The sequence below is a fragment of the Somniosus microcephalus genome, chromosome 14 (genome assembly GCF_052327205.1).
Source record: "Somniosus microcephalus isolate GS21.2 chromosome 14, FLI_Smic_1.0, whole genome shotgun sequence".
NCBI lineage: Eukaryota > Metazoa > Chordata > Chondrichthyes > Squaliformes > Somniosidae > Somniosus > Somniosus microcephalus.
The window spans coordinates 47,061,689-47,077,624 of record NC_141000.1 but is presented as its reverse complement, the minus strand read 5'-3'; the positions used below and the strand labels follow the sequence as shown (position 1 = coordinate 47,077,624).

The 15,936-nt window shown below is 43.3% G+C and overlaps 1 protein-coding gene across 8 annotated transcripts in view; it reads right to left on the bottom strand.

The window, feature by feature from the left end:
- Nucleotides 1-15,936, bottom strand: part of dmd (dystrophin) — a 2,562,635-nt gene that overhangs the window by 1,686,267 nt on the left and 860,432 nt on the right. For all 8 annotated transcript variants that reach the window (XM_086007360.1, XM_086007362.1, XM_086007361.1 and 5 more), the window contains 2 exons: nt 1,036-1,224; nt 29-210 (listed from right to left, as the gene is read on the bottom strand). In XM_086007360.1, coding sequence (XP_085863486.1) covers nt 29-210; nt 1,036-1,224 — 371 coding nt within the window. The remainder of the gene's footprint in view (nt 1-28; nt 211-1,035; nt 1,225-15,936) is intronic.

The following is a 15,936-nucleotide window of genomic DNA, read 5'->3' as shown; positions in this document are numbered from 1 at the left end:
TCCAAGATAGATAATGCCATTTACTTACTTGCTTTGTCTCTCCATGCTGGCTACCCTGAGATTTTCCCATCGGGAATTCAGCAAGTTCATCTGTTCCCGAATTTCATTTTCTTCATCTTCGGTTAGTTTTCCCTCTGCAATAAGTTGATTCCCAGCCTGCAGAATACTACCCACACTACCTTGATGTGAAGTGAGCTCCATCATAAAACCCTGCCAAAAATAATTGAGGTAAGTAGAAAAAGAAAGGCTTGCATTTATATAGCGCCTTTCACGACCACCAGACATCCCAAAGCGCGTTACAGCCAATTAATTACTTTTGAAGTGCAGTCACTGTCGTAATGTAGGAAATGCGGCAGCCAATTTGCGCACAGCAAGCTCCCACAAACAGCAATGTGATAATGACTACATGTTTTAGTAATTTTGATTGAGGGATAAATATTGGCCAGGACACTGGGGATAACTCCCCTGCTCTTCTTCAAAATAGTGCCATGGGATCTTTTATATCCACCTGAGAGAGCAAACGGGGCCTCGGTTTAACATCTCATCTGAAAGACGGCACCTCTGACAGTGCAGCACTCCCTCAGCACTGCACTGGAGTGTCAACCTAGATTTTTGTGCTCAAGAGTGGGACTTGAACTACACAACTTTCTGATTCAGAGGTGAGAGTGCTACCCACTGAGCCAAAGCTGACACTGCAAGTAATGCATAGATAAGATGTTCCAACAAATAGAAGAGAAAACATATGGACAGAAAAGGTAAAATTCATTATTGGCGAATTAAATTCCAGAGATGTATCATCTTTGGTGCAAGTAAAATTATAACTCAACAACAACTTGCATTTACTTCAGGTCTTTAATACAGAAAAACATCTCAAGGTACTTCACAAAGATGCAAAGAAGAAAATTGAATCCTGAGCCAAAAAAGGAGATATTAGGAGGGGTGACCAAAAATATTGAGTACTATAGTACCTTCATATTCAGTACTTTAAGTAATTAACACCTAATATGTGCCTCCCCATCACGGTAATGCACTTACTTCGTGACCATGAAACTGCTCTTTGACCTCCTCCACATCATCCGAGACCTCGCCCTGAGCCTGCAGTGAATCTTCGGCCGAAAGCAGCCAGGTCAGCACCACCTCTAATGCAGTCTGGTAGCTGTCCAGGTCCACTTCTGTTTCCATCAGTGAGCTTCCAGCTGGCTTCTCTACCGAGGGCTCCGAGAGCTGCTCAATGTGAAACAGAGCGGATGTTCTTCAATTAAAGATGGCTCAAACTATTCTATTACATTAACTAAATAATCAAGGCAACAACACTATAGATTTGAAAATTAGATAAGAGTTATGATCTTATTTCATTTTCTTACCATTTCCAGAGAAGTTATTCCAAATTCAAGAGCGAGATATAAACAGGTAATAAATCTTATGCTTACTTGTCCCTTTTCCAATGCAGAAAAGGACACGATTGGATTTTACACTATTCATTACTTTGCATATCCCCAATTACAAAACCATTTTAACTGCATAATACATTCAATGCTGATTATGTCTTCTGGGACTGATCAGTTTTGCAATTTCACTTAAATAAAACAAAAAACCCATTCAATCTTTAATTTCTAGGGATAACTTTTCTGCAATAATAATATTGGATTGGGGTTTGCCATCGGCAGCACTGGTAACAGCAATATCATGATTCTGGACCTGGTTAACAGTTGCAGAAATAAAACTGGTACAGTAATAAGCTACTAAGCTTCTTCTCTAATTCTATCACTAGAGAGTCGATAATTTGGATCAGAGAAATGGCAGGTTGGTTGATTAGAGGATGGGTCAAACAAGTGGATGATCCCATCACTTGTCACAGCTTTTTTGTTTCTATTTCCTTGGTCCTCTTGCATCAATTGTCATGAAAAGTGTCATTAACCACACAGACAATCTACTAATCAGACATTGAGAAATCACCAATCCCAGTAGGAATATCGAAGAAGTGCAATATTCCAGTTGTACTGCCTGAAGGTCCACATCTTTTCATCAAGGTAAAGAATACCACTTCCTTTTCAAGCTTCTTTTCCTGTAAAGCCCATCAATCGTAAAACTGATGGGAAAATGGTCCAGAAATCCCGACAGTTGGTGAGGGTGGTTCTGTGGTGTAATGGCAACTGGTGAGGGTGGTTCTGTGGTGTAATGACACCTGGTGAGGGTGGTTCTGGTGGTGCAATGGCAGCTGGTGAGGGTGGTTCTGGTGGTGTAATGGCAGCTGGTGAGGGTGGTTCTGTGGTGTAATGACACCTGGTGAGGGTGGTTCTGGTGGTGTAATGGCAGCTGGTGAGGGTGGTTCTGTGGTGTAATGGCAACTGGTGAGGGTGGTTCTGGTGGTGTAATGGCAGCTGGTGAGGGTGGTTCTGTGGTGTAATGACACCTGGTGAGGGTGGTTCTGTGGTGTAATGGCAGCTGGTGAGGGTGGTTCTGAGGTGTAATGGCAGCTGGTGAGGGTGGTTCTGGTGGTGTAATGACACCTGGTGAGGGTGGTTCTGGTGGTGTAATGGCACCTGGTGAGGGTGGTTCTGTGGTGTAATGGCAGCTGGTGAGGGTGGTTCTGTGGTGTAATGACACCTGGTGAGGGTGGTTCTGGTGGTGTAATGGCAGCTGGTGAGGGTGGTTCTGTGGTGTAATGACACCTGGTGAGGGTGGTTCTGTGGTGTAATGACACCTGGTGAGGGTGGTTCTGTGGTGTAATGGCAGCTGGTGAGGGTGGTTCTGTGGTGTAATGGCAGCTGGTGAGGGTGGTTCTGTGGTGTAATGGCAGCTGGTGAGGGTGGTTCTGTGGTGTAATGGCAACTGGTGAGGGTGGTTCTGTGGTGTAATGGCAACTGGTGAGGGTGGTTCTGTGGTGTAATGACACCTGGTGAGGGTGGTTCTGTGGTGTAATGGCAACTGGTGAGGGTGGTTCTGTGGTGTAATGGCAGCTGGTGAGGGTGGTTCTGTGGTGTAATGACACCTGGTGAGGGTGGTTCTGTGGTGTAATGACACCTGGTGAGAGCGGTTCTGAGGTGTAATGGCAGCTGGTGAGGGTGGTTCTGTGGTGTAATGGCACCTGGTGAGGGTGGTTCTGGTGGTGTAATGGCAACTGGTGAGGGTGGTTCTGTGGTGTAATGGCAACTGGTGAGGGTGGTTCTGTGGTGTAATGGCAGCTGGTGAGGGTGGTTCTGTGGTGTAATGACACCTGGTGAGGGTGGTTCTGTGGTGTAATGACACCTGGTGAGAGCGGTTCTGAGGTGTAATGGCAGCTGGTGAGGGTGGTTCTGTGGTGTAATGGCAACTGGTGAGGGTGGTTCTGGTGGTGTAATGGCAACTGGTGAGGGTGGTTCTGTGGTGTAATGGCACCTGGTGAGGGTGGTTCTGTGGTGTAATGACACCTGGTGAGGGTGGTTCTGTGGTGTAATGACACCTGGTGAGGGTGGTTCTGTGGTGTAATGGCAGCTGGTGAGGGTGGTTCTGTGGTGTAATGGCAGCTGGTGAGGGTGGTTCTGTGGTGTAATGGCAACTGGTGAGGGTGGTTCTGTGGTGTAATGGCAACTGGTGAGGGTGGTTCTGTGGTGTAATGACACCTGGTGAGGGTGGTTCTGTGGTGTAATGGCAACTGGTGAGGGTGGTTCTGTGGTGTAATGGCAGCTGGTGAGGGTGGTTCTGTGGTGTAATGACACCTGGTGAGGGTGGTTCTGTGGTGTAATGACACCTGGTGAGAGCGGTTCTGAGGTGTAATGGCAGCTGGTGAGGGTGGTTCTGTGGTGTAATGGCACCTGGTGAGGGTGGTTCTGGTGGTGTAATGGCAACTGGTGAGGGTGGTTCTGTGGTGTAATGGCAACTGGTGAGGGTGGTTCTGTGGTGTAATGGCAGCTGGTGAGGGTGGTTCTGTGGTGTAATGACACCTGGTGAGGGTGGTTCTGTGGTGTAATGACACCTGGTGAGAGCGGTTCTGAGGTGTAATGGCAGCTGGTGAGGGTGGTTCTGTGGTGTAATGGCAACTGGTGAGGGTGGTTCTGGTGGTGTAATGGCAACTGGTGAGGGTGGTTCTGTGGTGTAATGGCAACTGGTGAGGGTGGTTCTGTGGTGTAATGGCAGCTGGTGAGGGTGGTTCTGTGGTGTAATGGCACCTGGTGAGAGCGGTTCTGAGGTGTAATGGCACCTGGTGAGGGTGGTTCTGTGGAAAATGTAGAATGTCACAACAGGAGATAAACTTTCTGAGGCAGAGGGTTAAAGCACACTGTTGAGGCAGAGTAGAGGGAGCTAAACAATACTTACCTTTATCTGCCACCTTTTCAGATTCAAAATATCCCAAAGTCCCTCACACAATAGATTACTTTTGAAATACAGACGTTGACACTGAACCTGCTGCCTTGGTGTAAAAATGGTGTTGTGGATCAACCACCTGTAATAAAAATTACCCAATTTCCATTGCTATTAAACAGGCCCTTTAACAGGCAGCTGATCCGCAGAACTAGTTTTACACCTGGGTAAAAGTTGAAAATCTACCCCACAGTGTTTATTTTTTACATAGATAAAGCTGGCTGTGCTACACGTGATCTGCAATTGCTTAATGCTGACACATTGTACCCAAATTAAGGAAGTGGTCCATTCCCCAGTACTTACCGAAAAATTCTATTATCGACACTTATAACTGGCTTATACCGCTATTAGTTTATATGTGTACCAAGAACCACAAATCATGTGTTGCACATTCTCCAGGGATGTTGTATCCCTCCCATAATGAGCAGTCCAAAACTGCACACAGTATTGCGGATGTTGCCTATCATTTTGTACAGTCATCATGATCTTATTTGCATTCAATTGTCCTTGGTATAAACCACAAACTCCAATTTGCTTTTTTAAGTACACAAGATTAGGACTCATGGGGTTGGGGGTAATATAGTAGCATGGATAGAGGATTGGTTAATGGACAGAAAACAGAGAGTAGGGATAAACAGATCTTTTTCAGGTTGGCAGGCTGTAACTAGTGGGGTGCCGCAAGGATCAGTGTTGGGGCCTCAGGTATTTACAATCTATATTAATGACCAAAGGAAGGGACCGAATGTAATGTATCCAAGTTTGCTGATGATACAAAGCTAGCTGGGACAGTAAGCTGTGAGGAGAACACAGAGTCTGCAAAGGGATATAGATAGACTAAGTGAGTGGGCAGTAAGGTGGCAGATGGAGTATAATGTAGGGAAATGTGAGGTTATTCACCTTGGTAGGAAGAATAGAAAAACAGAATATTTTTTAAATGGTGAGAAACTTTCAAATGTTGGTGTTCAGAGAGATTTAGGTGTCCTCATGCAAGAAACACAGAAAGCTAGCATGTAGGTACAGCAAACAATAAGGAAGGCAAATGGCATGTTGGCCTTTATTGCAAGGGGGCTGGAGTATAAGAGTAAGGAAGTCTTGCTACAATGGTACAGGGCCTTGGTGAGACCACACCTGGAGTACTGTGCACAGTTTTGGTCTCCTTATCTAAGAAAGGATATACTTGCTTTGGAGGCGGTGCAACGAAAGTTCACAAAATTGATTCCTGGGATGAGAGGGCTGTCCTGTGAGGAGAGATTGTGTAGAATGGGCCTATACTCTCTGGAGTTTAGAAGAATGAGAGGTGATCTCATTGAAACATACAAGATTCTGAAGGGGATTGACAGGGTAGATGCTGAGAGGTTGTTTCCCCTGGCTGGAGTGTCTAGAACTAGGGGGCATAGTCTCAGGATAAGGGGTCGGCCATTTAAGACTGAGATGAGGAGGAATTTCTTCACTCAGAGGGTTGTGAATCTTTGTAATTCTCTGCCCCAAAGGGCTGTGAATGCTGAGTCTTTGAGTATATTCGAGGCTGAGATAGATAGATTTTTGAACTCTAGGGGAAATCAAGGGATATGGAGATTGGGCGGGAAAGTGGAGTTGAGGTCGATGAGCAGCCATGATCTTATTGAATGGCGGAGCAGGCTCGAAGGGCAGTATGGCCTACTCCTGCTCTTACTTCTTATGTTCTAAGTAGTGGTTTTTTTAACCGGCTCCTCCAAGCATGAAGAAATTTACCCTGTAAAGCATATTTCTATTCTTTGTCTTAGAACTGATTTTTCTGTATTAAACTGCATCTGCTGCATACCTGCCCATTCTCCTAGACTGTATATATTCTCCTGTATTCTCCCTGGTAGTTTGATACACCTCCAAATTTGGTATTAAACATGGAGCGCAGTTTCTGCTCAGTCCAGAAGATATTTGGGTAGAAATTCATCAATGTCCAGCTTCGGGCTCAAAGGTAATGTTGCGGCTGCAGCATGCGTCTGAACCAGGAGACACAAAGCCGCCCCAAAACTGAGCCTCGAGTCTCATTTAATATTAATTGGATGAGCTGCCAGCGCCTCCACAGACAGATCGCCTATTTGAACAACATAAATATCGGGAACCTGGCCTGGCCGGCAGTGACCCAAAGGTAAGTCCTACAACCCTGTAGGAGCAGGATCAAGAAAGTCCAGCCCATATTGTTAGATCCGTGGTTCAGTGGATAAATAATCACACGGATGCTGTACATTAACAAATAACAGGTCTTTACTGGAGGAGGGTAATCTCTAGACTGGGGTACAGAGGCATGCGCACAGCTTATATACCGGTGTGGTCACTGCCGGTACTACAGTATACAGGAGCTGTAAAAAGTAGTTCTGACTTAAAGGCACACACACTACACATGTCTAAATATTATTACGTGCAATATCTTTCTCTTCTGATACCGAAAGGTTCTAAATACTGAAATCCCTTCCTTAATAAGCAATGTCATGTCTCTCTCTTTTTCCTTTACCTGTCTTTTCTAAAAATGTAATAGCCTTGAATATTGGCATAGTGGTTAGCACTGTTGCCTCACAGTGCCAGGGACCCGGGTTCGAATCCGGCCTCGGGTGACTGTCTGTGTGGAGTTTGCACATTCTCCCCGTGTTTGCGTGGGTTTCCTCCGGGTGCTCCGGTTTCCTCCCACAGTCCAAAGATGTGCAGGTTAGGATGATTGGCTATGATAAATTGACCCTTAGTGTTAGGGGGATTAAATACGTGGGGTTAGGGTGGGATATGTGTTGGTGTAGGGGTTGCGGGGATCGGGTGGGATATGTGTCGGTGCAGGCTCGATGGGCTGAAATGGCCTCTATCTGCACTGTGGGGTTTCTGTGATTTCTGTGAATATTTTGTTTTCTGCCCTGGGTTCCAGTTAAAGCAATGTAGCATTTATTTAACTGCAATTCTTCTTCTAATTCTCCAATTTTATTCCTTAAGCCTCTTGTATTATTGCACATACATTAGTAATTTTTCCTTGTTATATAAATAACTTTGCTCCTTCATTACTTTTCTTCTTTTTTTCCTATCTTCTCCAGTGTTACCTGGTTTATGTTATTGTTCCCCTGTCAAATTCCCTCTGCAAGACTTCTTTTTGTACTTTTCCCTCTGTTATTGGTTCTGACATTTCAAAAAGCTTTTCCACCTGCTCTGTTATGTCCCTTACCCTGGGACGCAACACACTAATCAAGAGCTGATGTTGGCTGCAAAAAAAAAGCCTATCTATCTCCCTAATAACTGCACATACACTTTCCAGAAATGGTCACTTGATAAAGAGTTGAAACCCTAAGTTGACTTTCTCGTCCTAGCCTAGGGATGCTGAGGCTGGGTGTAGTCTTCTGACGACACAGGCTGAGAACCAAATCTGAGACCTTTCTGATCTGTATCACTCAGTAACACAGCAGAATCATAGACATTATGGAGCATTCAAAATTCAGCTAGAAGCCTAGCTGGGTGGGGTAAATAAGAGAGGTGAGCTTTGATGAGCCAAATGGCCGTTTCTCATCCTTCATTTTTTATTATATTCTTGTGTATCACACTGGGCGGTGCATTTATCCTCTAGCCCATCAGGAGTGCAATTAAAGTTTGCAATGAATTCTCACTTGAAACAAAGGCAATATCAGAACTCAAGCTATGATTTCACCCTCTGACTTGCTCCATTCTGCCCTTTGCTTAGTTTTGAACATGGCAAAAGGTGAGTGATAACAGCATTACCTAAAGTTGTCAATTGTTTAAAAGTTTGAATCCCGTAGACTCCATTCACCATGGAAGGCTTAAATTAAGCAAGCTGGTGCTTTTAGCACCAATCGTCTTTTAAACCGTATTTCATACTTAAGCACCACATAAATGTGGGCACAAACCTACAAAACATTGAGTTCTTCACTATGAGAAGCCATTGTGTTCAGTCTCTTCAATTGCATTTTAATGCCTACTTGTCTAGTGCCAAGATGATAGACTTAAACATATTAATAAGCCATATTATATACCAATGGATTCTGAATTATGCTCTGCAGTGAAACAGTAAATAACCTGTTCGCAGTTAAATGCTGCCATTTTTATAAAGGACATTTTATGTAAATTGCATTTTAACACCTCAGCAGCAATATTTCTCTACTCTACTAGATGATAAATTTCCCAGGCAAATTAAGTTGTAATGGCCTGTATGATGCATGGAGAATGTGAAAACCTTAAAGTCAATGTAAATAAAACACTCACCCTACAGCCCCAATGTGTTACATCCAATATATTTACTTAAAGATAAGCCAGCATGTGTCTGCAAAAATTGAAACATGCAATTAAGTTTATTTGGCAATTAATCAACGTTGAAGGCAATAAATACTTCATGATTTCTAAAAGGAATATCTGAAATTAACAAATGTTCAATATTATTTAGTGTTCCTGAGAAAGAACAAGCATCTTCTTTTCTCTTCCTTGCATAGATCACAATGAATGTAATAATGCCAATAGGCTGAACAAAATCGACAAAAAAAGGTCTCATTCTCCAAGTCAGTGAAATATTTCTGACCTTGTTGTGTATGTACCTTTAAGAGAATAACTGGTCTCAGACTGCAGTACCGGCAGTGACCACCCCTGTATAAAAGGTGCTAGAGAGCCTCTGTTTGTTAGTTTCGCTATTGACTTCCACCAGTAAAGACTTGTTTGTTTTCACTCCTGCTGGTCCGTGTCTCAATCATTCACGGGCTTAACACTGGCGACGAGTAAGAAACGAACTTACCTGCAACTCGGCAGCACCTCAGACGACGTTGTTGAAGGTCGGAGCAAGAAGAAAGAAAAAAAAAAAATTGAGTCCAAAGAAACTCGAGAAACGGGCGTCGACCGTCAATTATCGGTTTGAAAACTTGCAGGAGAGACTGTCCAGAGCCAGGTTCGGTTCACCAGTCTGTGGTTTCCCAGCTAGTCGGGCTGGTGGCAGGTAGTGCTCTGATCCTTCCTGGGCAGCGGCGGGCTGAAGCTCGATCGGGTGGCTTTTCAACGGGGCCGGGCAGCGAGTCGGGAGGCAAAGAGAGAGAGGGTGGAGCACACGGCGCGGCCGGTGCTTCGAAGCCGGGCAGCGTTCGGACCTAAGAAGAGGGAGGGAAGTGTCCCAGAGGGTCCGCTCCACGACGGGAAAATAATAAAAGAAAAAGAATCAATATTTAACGCGCAAGAAACCGTGGAAAGCAGCGCTAACAACAAATCGGGGAAGAAGGCAAAGCGCGGGAGGCGCCATTTTAGATTTGCAAGATGCCGAAGACTGGCTGTATCACTGCTTTTGATAATACATTAGAGGACTGGACCACGTATGTGGAAAGAGTCGAGGTATATTTCGAGGCAAACGAAATAGCGGAGGGGAAAAAGGCATCGATATTGCTAAACTTAATGGGCGCTAGAATGTACGGCCTATTGCGGGACCCGATTACTCCAGCCAAACCGAAGGCAAAGAGTTTTAACGAAATTGTTGCTGTCCTACAGGAACACTTAAACCCTGCACCGCTGTTGATAGCAGAAAGATTTAAATTCCACAGGAGAACTCAGCACAAAGATGAGAGCAATGCTGAGTATCTTACGGAACTACGCAAGCTATCAAAGCACTGCCAGTTCGGAGCAGGACTGGCAGATACCCTACGGGACAAATTTGTCTGTGGACTCCTGAGTGAAGGAACACAGAAGAAGTTACTCTCAGAAAAAGAGCTGACGCTAGATAAGGCTTTCAGCGTGGCAGTATCGTATGAAGCAGCAGCCAGGGGAGCTGCAGAAATTCAACAAAAACCACAGGAATACGGCACCCACGAAATGACACGGGGATTTGCAAAATGTTATCGCTGCGGCAGAACTAACCATGACCAGAAGGACTGCTGGTCCAAAGACAAAATATGCAGACAATGCGGGAAGATTGGACACATTGCACGAGTTTGCAGGTCTGGGAAGGAGACCAGCAACAACAAAAAGGCTACTAAGGAACCGTACAAGAATGTACAAAAGATGACGGACAGTAGTTCCGAAGACCAGATGAGCGATAGTGAATCCGAGAACAGGAGACTAAGCTGTCTCAAACTTCACAATGTAATCGCAAAAGAGGATCACCGAACCATTTAGGTCACCCTCACGATAGCAGGGTCCCAAGTTAAAATGGAATTGGATACAGGATCAGCGCTAACCGTCATGAATCGACGAGACTACGAGCGGCTATTTTCACACATACCCTTGAGAGAGACATCCATCGTCTTGACGACGTATACGGGGCAAAAAGTATATCCCAGAGGAAAAATAAGGGTGCCTGTCGAATACAATGGCAAGAAAATACGGAAATTGTATCTCTACATACTGCCAAATGGTGGACCACCGTTATTGGGACGGGAATGGATCAGGAAGCCTCCTCAAAGACTGAACTTATAATTGCTTAAACTTAACCAATGTATATAGCAACAGTAATTGTGATTGTAATTCGTTATCATTTAGTTGTTAAATGAATGTTAGGTACTGTTTATCTAAAAGGGGAGGAATTGTTGTGTATGTACCTTTAAGAGAATAACTGGTCTCAGACTGCAGTACCGGCAGTGACCACCCCTGTATAAAAGGCGCTAGAGAGCCTCTGTTTGTTAGTTTCGCTATTGACTTCCACCAGTAAAGACTTGTTTGTTTTCACTCCTGCTGGTCCATGTCTCAATCAATCATTCACGGACTTAACAGACCTCACCTTCTACATTTTGATCACTTAATTGCTTTTGGTGTTTTACATGAATCAAAACATTGGTGCCTTTTTGTAAATTGTATATCTGTATTACAAATTAAATCCATGTAAAAGACGGAAACAAGTAAATGTCACATCTATTACTATGCATGGAAGGTGCAACTTAAATGAGCAAAATCATCCTAAAGCAGCAGTTAGGGCTGAAGGCTGAAGTGAATCGAAAAACCCCTCAGCAATCTTAATTAGGATCTGTTTGGGAAGAATTATTCCTGGTTTGAGGGAATCTCTAATTAAACATGGCAGCACACATGTAAGTAAGTAAAATAAAAACTCTGCATATACAAAAACATTTTGCGTGCAGTGATGTAGGTTCACAGAAGCATCAGGTACTTCAGTCTAGGCCAGGGAATGTGTCAATTCAATTCAATTCAAATGCTTTATTGGCATGAAAGTTTACAGAGAACCATATTGCCAAAGCTTACATAGCAAAAAGGTACAGTTTTCCAACATTCTGTAGGTGTCAATCGATTTGACATTTGTTGGGTACATACAATATTACTTTTAAACAATATTAATTTTAAACAGTCTTTCTACTTCATTTGGTACGTTCAATATTAATTTTAAACAGTCTTAATTTTAAACAGTCCTCAGGTTGTGACATGTTGTTACATATTTGGCCCCTAGGTATGGTCTGTCTCCTTCTCCCAGGACTAATCTCAATTTTGACAGGTCATCCAATTCCTTGAAATCTGGGGTTGTTTGGCTTAGCTTGTTGAATAATATGTTTCTTGATGTGTTGAATTTTTCGCATTTTAGGAGGAAATGCATCTCTGTTTCAACCTCGCCGGCCAGACATTGATCGCATATTCTATTCTCTCTAGGCTGCCAGGATTTCTTGTATCTGCCTTTTTCAATTTCCAGTTGGTGGTCGCTTAGTCTGTACCTGGTGAGGGTCTGTCTCTGTTTTGTGTCTCTGATGGTCGTGAGGTAGTCTGCCAGTTTATATTCTCTTTTTAGGGCCCGGTAACATTCTAATCTGCTTCATACTCGCCTGGGTTACTGGAATTGGTTAGCAGCCTTGCTCATGTGCAAATCCCCAAGCACCAGAAGAAGCTGAAGCCCAAAGCACGCAACACTTTCAAAAATTCTGTTATTCATATTTCTTTATAAAAAATCAACCTAGATAAAAGGACCAGGGCCTATAATACAGGACATCTCCAGTGTTGAAAAGAATGAGAGGAGACAAGACGTGCTGGTTAGATGATGACAAGCATGGGTTTTGAAAGTGTGTAGATTGTAGGAGAAAGGGAAGACTGAGGAAGCTAAGGAGAAGTATGAATTCCTAGGATAGGATGGGTTCAAGTTGGAAATGGTGCAATGAGTCTTGGCATAGCACTGAAATACAGATCTTCATATTTACATGCAGAAGAAACACATATTACTTGCAAGTTTAGAAAACAAACAGATGATGAGCAAAATTATTTTTACAAATTATATCAGGACATTAATGCCTGTTACTGAAGGCATGCAAGTGATGATGAGAATGTACTTACAAAGTGAAGTTGCTGCTATTCAGGATGAAACAGTTTTTTGCCTTGTAATACTGGATCTGCGTGCAATTTATAGCAGCACACCAGGTATGTTGGCCCTGGCTCCACTGTGAATTAAATCCTAATGCATAAACTATTTTTAGTTCCTGAAATGCATATCTACTCAGTATTATATGACCAGAGAACTCAATTCTTTTTAGTAAATGCTGCCAGTACACTGTGGAACTGCACCAGGAAAATACAATGCCAGGAGTAAGAGCCCAACAAAACAGTATAATTTAAAACATGATTTTGGGTGGCTTATCAACTCGAGCTCACCAGTTCAAGTCTTGGGGCAAACTGCAACTCCAACCTGCTTGGGTGAATTTCATCTTTTCGCATGTCAGGCCACTGGACAGGATACCAAGGAGGGCAAGAGACTGATATAGACTAACTTGCTCTCAGCTGATTGACGCCTCACATCAGCCAACCTCAAAGTATTCATGATGTTGATACTTGCCTGCTGGTGCACCATAGCAAGTGCAAATAGCAGTTTGAAGGACATTCAAATTTAAAAAAAAGCTACACCTACTGGTCCATCAAAACTCAAAGGATAATAACTTGCTTTATCAGACTACAAAACGATGGGCTTAAGGAACTTAGAAGCAGATAAACTTTCAACTATCTTAACTCTTTTAAACTCTGAAGTCCTAAGTGGTTGATATGGCAACTAATCAACATTCTCTCCTTTTGGGTGAAGTATGCCTCCTGTAAGATCACTGACACTCGGTGGAGACATACATTAGTGCTTCAAAAAAAAGTAATCTGAAAACCAGCATTTGTTGTGAGAACACTGCAACTGGATTCAAAATGCGTCAAAGCAAAATAAAATTGTGAATATAAAGTTTGGATCATTCTTTACAAATAGCTAAGATCACAAATTAATAAAACAAAAGTTGTGCTTAATGACATGATTTTGGGAATTTGTTTGCAGTTAATTTGGCCTCCATTTGGCTACTCTAAGAAACAGTGAAAATAAAATCAGGCACAGATTCAATGCTGTACCGATGGACTGCTGCACTGTTGGAGGTGCTGTATTTCGAATCAGACATTAAACTGAGGCCCAGTCTGCCCTCTCAGGTGGATGTAAAAGATCATTTGGCAGTACTCAAAGAAAAGCAGGTAAGTTCCACAGGTGTCCTGGCCAACATCACTAAAACAGATTATTTGACTGATTTATCTCATTGCAGTTTGTGGGACTTGGCTGTGTGCATATTGGCTCCTGTGTTTCCCTACATTACAACTGTGCCTATACTTCAAAAGTACTTCATTGGCTGAATTATTTTGAGATGTCCTGAGGACTTAAAAGATGCTATATAAATACAAAATCTCTCTCACTCATCCTTTCCCTTCCCATAAAGTTTGTTCTGTAATTGTATTTCCTTTTTAAACTAGCCATGCCTATTTCTATCTGCTAAATTCTATCACCGTCAACCTTTCTTGATTTCTGCTCTTCAGAATGCACCTGTTGTCTCTCTCCCATGAACCTCCCCACCCTACATCCTGCAAATTTGTCTCCCATTATCTTTGTTTCCCCCTGCTCAACAAGACACTGAGCGATTAGTACAGGGTAAACAATGCATCATTACATTTCCCTGATTGTCCAGCTCTTCACAGGTCTTACTTGGTCCACAGTTCACACCTTAGCAGTGAGAAAAAAACTCCAATGCAAGAGTAGCTGTGACCACCAGGTAAATGTACATGGTACCTTAATAATAAAAAGTCCTTCAGCGTATATACACCATTCACCCCTCCTGACACACATACACACACTCATCACAATGCTGAGAAATATGGAGAGTCAACAAATGACTATATACATTTACTTGTCACTTGGATATACAAATTCCTCCAGTACAAAGTATTATACCAGATGCACAAGGTATCATATCCCACATAGTTTCTGAACATCACAGGGCTGAAAATCCTCAGCCCCCTGACACAGTCGCACCATAACTTGAGCAGGTGCACACCAGAAGAACCAGATTTTAGGCTAGGACCCAGCAGGGTCCCACCCCAATGAGAGGGTCCCCGTGGGTTTTGTATGTCAGTGGCATCAGAAGGGGTGCAGTCGGGAATCCCTTTGTTAGGGTTTCCTACAACTTTGGCCCTCAAAGGGACCCACTGCATCTTTGGTAGAAGTACACCTGATGAGAACAGGTACACCTCAGCTGCCAAATGGTGCAAGTGGTGCCCACCTGCAAGTTCAGCCCATGACTCAGGTCTGGACTCCTGAAGAAAGAAAGATTTTGCCAATGTTAACAGGGCCCCTTATAAAAAGCCCACGAGGAACACGTCAATACGGCAGCCCTCTGGACCCAGCAGTAATCTCTAGACTTCCTGGCAGCTTGGGCTGGTGAGCGTCCAAGATATGCTGCCAGTTGCATGGGTGCCTGCCCATGTTATACTAATTGAGTGACCTCCCCACTGCCCCGCATACTCCAGTGGGGTCAGCAGTGAAGGTCACTGGCCACCACGATCCAGGAATAATTGTCAGGATTGCGAGCCCACAGGTTGTCTGGGCCCATGAACTGAACCTGCATGTTCATAAATATACAACATGCACTACGCACATAAAAGATTATTTTGCTGTAGTTTTGCACCTCTACACTTATTCTTATAACTTTCAGTCCCATCCTTAATCATTTGACTGTCCAGCTCCTTCTGAAATTAATTAATTGCTACTCTGCTGGTAAAGTAATATTGTTATTTCTAATTCTAGTTTTAGATACCTTTAGCTGACTTTTCTGTGTTTCCCAATTTTTCTCCCCCAGATTATCCTCGTTAAGCCACTGTGGGCATGATTCTTTTCTTTCTTACAGAAATAGACTTCCTACCACATCCCCAAAATAGACTAAAATAGTTCAATTTTCCAGCTACCTGTCTGCATTGCCCCATTCTGCAAATTAATGCAGTTGCTGCTGTTGTTGAGTTTCCAGCAGTTACTTTCCGTTACCTCTCAGTGATGTGGTCTCTGGGAGCCAAATAAACAGTGCTGTACTCTCAGCAGAGCTCAACAATCCATTCCCCAATAAAGCACACTGGGGTTTGCAGTGTGGTCACTCGGTGCAGAATCCCACATCATGTGGCTGTGAAGCTGATAGTGCGTTTCCTATGTAACCATAATAGTTCAGTTAAACCTTTCCATACCTTTGAGGGACTTGGAAGTTTTCTTGTTGGATCCTGTGGAATCTGAGTGCAAAGAAGCCTGGTACTATACGACAAATACTTATTGTCATCAACCTTCACAACTCAAAACAACAAAATTAATTTGGCCAGGTCTATTTACATCTTTCCTCA